Source organism: Apostichopus japonicus, chromosome 15 (genome assembly GCF_037975245.1).
Source record: "Apostichopus japonicus isolate 1M-3 chromosome 15, ASM3797524v1, whole genome shotgun sequence".
In the NCBI taxonomy this organism is placed as follows: Eukaryota; Metazoa; Echinodermata; class Holothuroidea; order Aspidochirotida; family Stichopodidae; genus Apostichopus; species Apostichopus japonicus.
This window is the reverse complement of record NC_092575.1, coordinates 20,548,448-20,558,677: the sequence shown is the minus strand read 5'-3', so window position 1 is coordinate 20,558,677 and position 10,230 is coordinate 20,548,448. Positions and strand designations below refer to the sequence as shown.

Sequence of the window (10,230 nt, the reverse complement as noted above, 5' to 3'; positions counted from 1 at the left end):
TGTTTTCGATCAAATTGCACAGACAAAATTTTGAATCTCTCTTTGGTAATATTGTAATTGTAATGTATTAAAAATATGATCTCCCAGAACAAAACAAAAGTAAACAGAGTAAGGGTAAAGGGGTTGACATGCCTTTTTACTGTTAAAATGATATTAAAAGATGTCAAGAAATGTCTTTAATTTAAATAATTGTCAAAACAGTCCATTCTCTGCTGATTTCTGGGTAATATGAAATGAAATTGTGAGATGATCCCTGGTTTATACACTTTATGCAAAGATACTGTGACTTCTGTCAAACACCCTCCGCAAAGAAATGGCTATATAGGGATCACCACCAACTAAGGGACAGATAGATGGGTTGGTAGAGAGCAGGGCAGGGGAGAGCAGGGCAGGGGAGGGCAGGGGAGAGCAGGGCAGGGGAGGGCAGGGGGAGAGCAGGGCAGGGGAGGGCAGGGGAGGGCTGGGCAGGGTAGAGCAGGGCAGGGGAGAGCAGGGTAGGGCTTATAATCCTGAGATCACTGATTAAAAACGTGTACTATCCTAAATTTCTTTGCTCTTTTCAAGTTTGCTTGTAATTATTGCTCATAAGTTTACTTTAAAGTGTTAAATTAAAAAAACAGACAATCTCTCACTTTATGTTTGCAGCCGTGTGAACTGAATGGGCAGAGGGCGGTAGACCCAGAACAGCTTGTCTTGGTATGTTTCTCCATATCCTCTCTGGGAACTTTACCCATCTCACAGCGATTCGGACAAGAGACCAGATACCTTGGACACTGGTGAAGATGATTCTAAGTGGAGAAAAGAATAAGTTTATTGATTAATAAGGAGGATATGATTATCACCAAACTTGTCCATACAAATTGTCACAACCATCACCCACAATGACAAAAAATAAAATAAATAAATAAACACCCACACCATAGATCTAGTCTCTGTTTGTGTAACTCACTGAAAACTAACTGATCACAATGGTGGAGTCTTTTAACTAATGAAATTAAATATTTTCTTGTAATAAATAGAATGAATAATAAATAAAAGCAAAGAATTTGACAACTTAAAGAATTGCATGACACAATGAACTCTAACAGAAGGAAATAAAGGGATGGTGGACCTTCTTCATACATAATAGGTAAACTAGAAAATGTTTTAACAAGAGCAAAGAAAATCTTGGGCTTAAACAGGATTTCTAACCAGTGACCCCAGGATTACAGGTCATAGGTTTGAAGTCAGTTCTACTCATTAATTTCAGTTCAATTTTGGCTCTCTTCAAACTTCCTTCATTTACAACATGGATGACTTGATCAAGTCTACAAACATGCCACAATTAAACCTTAAATTTGCTTGAAATATTCTTCACAAGGTTTTCTATGACATAGTTGTGGTATTTGAAACTATAATTGATGATATATTATTATAATTAGTGACATACTGATTATTGATCATATACAATGGATCATAAATAATGGATAATATATTATTGATAAGGTTTTGTCAAAACCCAATATTGAATATGGAAAATTGCTTCACAAACCCTGTTTTGTATACTTTCCACACGAAAAAATGAACAGAAAAACGATGGCAATCTAAAATTCATATGCTAAACTGGTCACATGACTTTTAAAGTGTTCCACCATTAAAAACCCCCAGCATATTTCTAGTTTCTATTTTATAAGGGAGGAGAGGGGGAGGCAGGGGGGGTGGTGTTCATCATAAGCAGCTCTATGATGGAAGCAAAAACTGATTGTTGGGTTTTCTTCTTATTTTATTCATATCTGCAAATTACCTTCCGCAATATGAACACTTCTAAATAAGTGAAAGAGGTCATTCCCAAGACAGAGTAATACAAATCTCCTTTAACAGACAACCCCTCCAATAGCTACAACAAGAAATAAACACTTCTAAAATCCAAAATAAATAGTCATTTTCAAGATAGCCTAATACAAGTCTCGTTCAGCAGACAATCCCCTCCAATAGCTACAACAAGAAATAAACATTTCTAAAATCCAAAATAAATAGTCATTTTCAAGATAGCCTAATACAAATCTCCTTCAACAGACAACCCCCTCCAATACTTACAACAAGAAATAAACATTTCTAAAATCCAAAATAAATAGTCATTTTCAAGATAGCCTAATACAAATCTCCTTCAACAGACAACCCCCTCCAATAGCTACAACTAGAAACAAACAATTCTAAAATCCAAAATAAATAGTCATTTTCAAGATAGCCTAATACAAATCTCCTTCAACAGACAACCCCCTCCAATACTTACAACAAGAAATAAACATTTCTAAAATCCAAAATAAATAGTCATTTTCAAGATAGCCTAATACAAATCTCCTTCAACAGACAACCCCCTCCAATAGCTACAACTAGAAACAAACAATTCTAAAATCCAAAATAAATAGTCATTTTCAAGATAGCCTAATACAAATCTCCTTCAACAGACAACCCCCTCCAATACTTACAACAAGAAATAAACATTTCTAAAATCCAAAATAAATAGTCATTTTCAAGATAGCCTAATACAAATCTCCTTCAACAGAAAACCCCCTCCAATAGCTACAACAAGAAATAAACAATTCTAAAATCCCAAAATAACAAGTCATTCTCAAGATAGCCTAATACAAGTCTCGTTCAACAGAAAACCCTTTCCAATAGCTACAACAAGAAACAAACAATTCTAAAACCTAAAATAACTAGTCATTTTCAAGATAGCCTAATACAAGTCTCGTTCAACAGACAACCCCCTCCAATAGCTACAACTAGAAACAAACAATTCTAAACCTTATCACAAAACCATTCATGAGCAAATCTGTCTATAAATAAAGACACACTCCTTTTATAACTCAAGCAATTCCCCATCAAGACTATAAATCTGGGTAAGCGTTAAAACTTCAATTTTACTACGTTTTGCACTTCTCCTGGTATTTCTAGAGTGCACTTCAAGATATTATACGAAGCAACCAATCAAGCACACATTTATTTTTTAAACTTGCTGGTAACACTTGTAGAAAGCGGTGAAATAACCACTCCAGTCAAGCAGAGGCCTTCCTTTGATAGGTCTAGCGGTTTTCTCTATTTTATGCTGGTTTTATCAGACAGTGTCGATGTGAAAAAACAAAAAAACAAATCTCTTGAAGTCGTAAATCATAAAGAGTTGAGAAGCAAAAAATAAAAAGAACAGAAATGAAGAAATGTTTTGCAGATTTGTTGGAATTCTTTTCAGATCTAGAGAATCTAACAGATACTAGTAGCCAGGTGAGGTGGAAGGAGGGGGGGGGTGGCACAGGGGTGCACATGCCCCCTCCCCAAATGTTTCATTTTTGTTCAAAATGTACAGCTCAATAAAACAAATAGGTAAGCTTGTATACAACAGAAAAGTGGAATACAACTGTAGGGAAAAAGATGTAAAATTTTGCATCATTTGCAAACATTACTCAATGAGGGGTAATCCACTCCCCTAAGATCCCCTCCCACAGGATGGCAATCCTCCTGCATTGATGTGCCCCCCCTCCCCCCTCAAATCGGTTCATCTGGCTAAAACTTACTGAAAATTTCTAAGTTTTCGTTTGTTATTAATACACCTTTTTTAAATTTAATTCTTAGTATCTCTAATCCCATATCTCATTGTTCATCTAATTAAACCTTGGATTGGGATTAATTTTATTACTGTTTGCTCACGACTTAATGAATTTGAAATTTACAGTTTATTATTACTATCATCTATTGGTAATTCAGAGGAGTCCCACACTCTACACAGTCACCACCCTAACCAAACCTAAACCAACCCCACCCCACTCCTACCCTCACGCCTGAGGAAATATTTTATCGTTCACATTTTATGTAGCAGCTTTGAGTTTTATGAATTTCACTTCCCCATGAAAAAGTGAAAATGATAAGGTCCTCTGCGCAAAAACCACCGGCATACATGTTTGTATTAGTGTTGCAATTTGCACATTTTTGTACAGTATTTTGCTCAGATATGATGTCAGATAAACTATTCTCTGCACAGCTTATCTCTGTCATAGTACTTTGAACCTATCTATGTATCCAATAACTATTTTACACAAGTTTTTGTTTTTCTTTCTTAATTTTGTTTTACTTTCTACCAAATTTCAAGAATATATCTTTGCTAAGTCTAAACTGGTTCAATTCAACTTTGATTTCTGTTATTGACAAATGATCACGAGTAAATCTGACCTAACATGACCTTGGCATGAGTACTGGTCACTATGAACAACTTACAAGATGGCTGTATTTAAAACAAACAGCAAATTTATTATTAAAGTTAACTTTCCATATTTGCTACCTGTAAAAGATATCTTATGTGACCTGTGAAACCCTTCGTGTAGCCATCTTGAAGTCTAGCTGACCCCACTTTTAATATTATTTTCCTTGTTCACTATGAACCCTCTTAAAACACACTGATGTAAATAGCTGTACTGTGATTTACAAGTCTTAATGGCCCACTTCACACCTATAACACGCTGTAAGAACCACCACCTTATTTAGCACCTCAATGGTATTTAACAGGAGTGACAGCAAATATATTCAGAACCAAATTACCTTGTCAACTTGGTTAAATCATTTTAGACAGGATTCACCCTTTTTTTTTGTTGCTTCTGATTCAGTTTGGGGGGAATACCATCAACTATGTCAAGGCAAACCATGAAACTCAACACTCAACTGTTTATAGTTCAAAGTCATTCACCGTGAAGCTGGACAATTTGCTTTAGACACTCTGGTGCTGTTTGCAAGGCCAAGAGCCCACAGGTCATCAAAGTGTTTTGTTTATTCGATTTTTGAAGTTTAAAGAAACTGAACTGATGGTAATGTACATGCGAATATTGTATATTCTACCAGGAAAACCCTAAATATTTCATTTTGTCATTTGTACATTCATATAGTGACAATAAATTGCTTGGTTCACCCCTCCCCTATCCCCCCCCCCCATCCCGAAGCTCACATGATGAAAATATTCTGACAATAAATTAGTTCTCTTTCAAACAAGAAAAAAAAAATCCTGCATATGTTTGTTTGCATTTTCAGCCTTGTTGAATCTAACCATCTTGTTCTCCATTTAATAACAAAAACTTTGATCATACCGTGGCGCTAAATTTTAATATTTCGGTATTTTCGGGTTGTGTGCAAACCACAATATAGAAGAATAAAAGTGTTTTTTGCTTGTTTATTCATACTTGGGATTTTCTTAACTCACTGCCAAAGCTGCTGCACAGTTGAGGCATCAAATGGACCACTATTATAAAGGTTCCAACCGCTGTATGAAGTCATGAAGTCATACCAATTTATGCCCCATTCCACACACTACTATACAACTGTTTGTGAGAATGAATAAATAAGCAATACACCTGATTATTCCATCATTATAAGGACCTTTCCTTTACCTGTAAGGTCTCATACACAAATTCCTTATGGCAGAATTTGCAAGGTATGGCCCTCTTCGGACACTCCTTTTCCATGTGTTGTTGGAGAAACCTTCGCTGAATCTCTGCTCCGCATTTGTTCTCACAGAAGACCTCCTCCATCTGACATTGACCGAGATGAAGCTATCAAAACAAAGAGAAGAAATATATTTACGAATATAATGAAATAAAACAATTACACACAATATCACGGATACATAATTTACATTTTCAACATTAAAAGCAACATATTGTGTTGAATCTGAAGGTTAGTCTGTATCAACAATGTATGAATCTACAGTGAATAAATTAATATATAAATATATATATGAATAAATGAATCTACAGTACAGCATAACAGTTCAATGCAGTGATATTTTAAAGATTTGGCCACCCCCCCTCCCAATTAGCCATTCATTTATACTGCTATATTATACTGTATTATATTTTGTATTAATTAATGTGACAATTTTTCTGATCGATGAATTTTTTAGAATGGAATAGAATTCATAATTGTTGGCAAAATTCTGATCTTTTTGTGATTAAATGTCATAGGTTGTTCATTTAGACAGAAAGTTTAATTAGTACTTCTTTTTTACAATTTAGCATTAACGAAAGCAAAAATACCACTGTTTTAAAAAAATAAAAAAAATGACTAAATTCTCAAATGGCAAATATTTATAAAATCATAGCATATGTATTAAATTCCATTTTAGCATTCCTATCAGTTCAATGGTGCCAGGAATCTCCACAGTTCTTGCTTTTTTTTGCATAAATACATGAATTGATCCAGCTGGAATTTCTAGTATAAATTAAACCCTTCCAAGGCAGATTTACATATCAACCCATCTGTCAGGTAAGTCAACTCTAAAAAAGAGAATTAGCAAACATCTTTGATCTTCATCCATCCATTTGCGTTTGAGTTGCTTCAATCCATCACCTCAAAACCTACGATTTAGCCCTGGGTCATTAACTTTTTCCTCCCCCATCGGTCATGCCTACAAGCCATGTTATATATATTTACACAAATTTGATACCTTCTCAATCTAGCTATTAAGAGAAGGATCACACACATAGAACTTCACAATTTTAGCTACATTATGCTAAAAAAAAAATTGCCAGTGCTTAAAAAGAATCCACTTGCTAAAATCAAGTTTTCACTGGTATTTTTTACTGAATTGCTACATAAACATCTTTAACGATACAGGCTAATTTTGCTTATCTAGCTAAGGCAGGGAAATATCGCCGATTCTTTGACTGACGTTTGCTAACCGACTCATCATGTGGTTATGTTCTTCACTCAATAAAAGAAGTGTTTTATGTTTTATTTCTAAGTACTGGCACATTTGACAAATATCCAGAGGTAGTTAGCCAATGAAATAAGCCAAATATTTAATGCCTGCTGCATCACCTTCCAGCCATTTTATTATTCAAAGATAGCTCGATATTCTTTTCTCAGAAATATTTTTGTTTAATTTTTAAATTTAGATTACGTACCATGTCAAAAGTAGATTGCTGAGTGGGCAGCTGCAGCATCCTGCAGCCAGGCTGCATTTGTCAGGCTATTGTTTGATATTGATCCGTTCTAGCAAAGCTGGATTTTACAGCTCCTGCAGCCTTACACACATATGCTAATTACAGTCAGCCATTACGTATTGGTTGTTACACTGGCGTTAGGCAACTGATCATACTTCAATATTCTGGGAAGGATTTCAATATTTTTTTATCAAATATCTGGTTTATATCAGTCACACACTTTTGAAATAAATTTACATAAAATGACAATAGAAAATGACGAAATGCTCTCTTGCATTCGGCAGGAGTTTGGACAGCGAAATTTTTATTTCTCTGTAATACTTTATATTATGGCGGCAAATTAAACTCGGCTATAGCCTCATTGCAATCTGTCGTCAGCCAGACTAGTTGGTTTTTATCTTTCAATATTCTGTTTTTCCCGGGGGTTTCAATATTTGAACCATTCAACCTTCCCTAGCCAGTTTGCCCCACAGCTTCTCTGTTAAATATCACACCTTCCCTCCTGGCTAAAACTTTGCCGGCTTCAACCAAGCATTCTGCTGCAAACCGATGCGATTCTACAGAGCAGCTACATATTAGCCCAACAGTACAAGCAATGCCTCAGACCGTCTTGGTATGGCAACGGCTAGCATATTATGCATTGGCCATCTAATTAAAGGGCAGCTTTGGTTAGCCCACAAATTAATTGCTGAAGATTATTAAAGCCAAAGGCAGTCGTAGTAGATATTAACTTTCTCCATGGTGAGTTTGAAAAGCTTTACTTTAAATGCAAATTCTGCACCTTGAATAATTTCTTGAGAGTTCTGCTGTATAAGCTACGAAACCCTTAAAATAAATACAAGCCGATTGCCATCTGAGCATTGGAGTCATGGCTCACATTACTTTAGCATTTAACAGAATGACCTCTGTAATTTAATACCACCAAGGATATATATAACATATATATATGTTATTGATCTGAATAGCAACTTAATGATGCCAGAGAAGTCAATGATACTAGAGAAGTATATTGAGTAATTATAGTGGACATGCTACGGTCGACTTGTCTCAAGTGGTTTTACGTAGCCATATGAGCTGATGTGGCTGGTACAGCATACACTATAGGTAAGACATATATACCGTACATATACACCACACATTAGGAAAGGAATTCTCTCCCCAGACATAACTACATTACTGACTAGCGGGAGAGAATGAATCCAGATACTATTGCTGGGTCAACTTATAGTGTATAGAACTTTTAGTATGTATGTTAGCATGTGATTTGAGAGGGACATGCAGTTTACTGCTCATAGCAACAAGCAAGCTATTATTTTATTTAATGACAGGGCTTAAACCTACTGGTTGGTTTTCTGCGATGCAGCATTTCCTATGAAAGTGTTGATACACTGACGCACAACATGAAAGAGTAAAACTGGTGCTACTATGTTTTATCAGATGGATAAAAGCATCTAGGAAGTCTGTTGCTTTCAAATTAAAAACATCAACACTTTGATTTAATAAAAGGCCAATGACAACTACCAAATGTACTCAAGTCTTGCAGTCATTGCACACAAATTTGGAGGTTGTGATTATCATGTTTAGGTAACTGAAAGATCAATTTTCAGTTGATTTGAATGTTTTCGAGTTAAGAATGAAATACATTTTACAATTTACAAGGAAAAACTTTGTGAGTGGGGGGGGATAGGGGGTGGAATATGGTTGAATATAAAATATATGAAAAAAGGAAAAGCACACATAACCTGCTTTAATCCTAAACACAATTGTGAGAATTAATAAGTCTCTTATAGTGGGTGACACAGAACCCATTTTTTTTGTAGTAGTGGGCCTCTTTCTACTGACACTAAATATAAAACACTGCACTTACAATATTATATTCTACAATCTTACATATGCACATCTCCCTTTACAAATTTTCACACTATCTCGTTGCTGATTGTCAATTGGCAGGTTTGTGGATACGACAGTCAGTGTGTTGATCAAGTAACAAAGCTTATTGCACATTAAAGAAAAAATAGTGGCAAGGACAAAATTAATATTTAAAAAAGAAATTAAAAAATAGGGCATTACAGATGCAGGGCAGGAATTCACAGTATAATTTGCCCAAGATTGGAGTGATTCTATATAATTGAAGGTTGACAATTTATTATAAACAAAAGGGCTTTTGTGCTAATGAATGATGAATATTGATAAGATATGGATTGACATAGACTGTCTTAGAAACTCAACACTTCAAGCCTGGTGAGCTATTCTATACATGCATTGATCTCACATCAATATATTCCAGTCATGACAAAGAGAATAACTTATATGTTGCCATCAAATGCATTTATGGATGAGATTGGGGTTGGGGATATTATAGGCCAGATGAGAAGGGAGGGGTCAGGGGCAATAGCTCCGGGCCCAGGGTCAAGTAGGGGGTCTGGCAAAATTTGGACATGCCCAGGGAAATACGTGACAGAGAACTTGTGCATGTATTTTCACTTTCATAATACATTTTAATATGGAAATATGAAGAGGCACAGTGACACGGTTGTCCTGGGGGGTTTAAACTGGTTGTCAATTCCTCTGTTGAGGGAAGGAGGATGGGTGAGGAATAGGTGGCAATTAAAAGAAGCATTCAAACGTGTCCAATCTCAATTTCCAATGATTTGACAGTTTCTCAGAATTATTCATAAGATCTAACGTAACTAATATCATTCACAAACGCTCCGACATTTTATGTCAGTCTTGCATTTTTCGTTTTTTTGAGAGAAAAATCTTGAAAAAAAAGGATAAAATTATTTACACTATCTGAGTATTTGGCTGCGTAATAAATATACTGCATGTATACTGTACATTTCTCAAACGATCTGTCCATCATTTTTTTGCCAAAAATTGGAAATTTTTCTTTCCAACAAAATTACAGAATCTTTATCTGCTGTTTGTCGCTACTGCCATCAATGGGTATGATTTTTATCCCGATTAATTAAAGTGAATAAACCCTGTTTTCCGTTATTGAGCAATGCAGCTAGATTAGATGACTGTTGGAAGAGATTTGAAACATGGATGAAGGACACAATTAACTATTTGGACATAAAATTCTCTCCGTAAGTTGGACTAATCCATTTTTTGTTGTCGTCATTGCCATTTTATTTCTTCATTCTGAATTAAGCCAGTCATTTTAAACTATGCTATTATATGAGCAGCACATACCAACCAACCAACCAACCACCCAACCAACCAACCAACCAACCACCAACCAATCAACCAACCACCAACCAATCAA

General features: G+C 35.4%; 1 protein-coding gene across 13 annotated transcripts in view; it reads right to left on the bottom strand.

Moving 5' to 3' along the window:
- Positions 1–10,230, bottom strand: part of LOC139981045 (TNF receptor-associated factor 4-like) — a 78,835-nt gene that overhangs the window by 5,134 nt on the left and 63,471 nt on the right. For all 13 annotated transcript variants that reach the window (XM_071993162.1, XM_071993165.1, XM_071993169.1 and 10 more), the window contains 2 exons: positions 5,409–5,570; positions 633–788 (listed from right to left, as the gene is read on the bottom strand). In XM_071993162.1, coding sequence (XP_071849263.1) covers positions 633–788; positions 5,409–5,570 — 318 coding nt within the window. The remainder of the gene's footprint in view (positions 1–632; positions 789–5,408; positions 5,571–10,230) is intronic.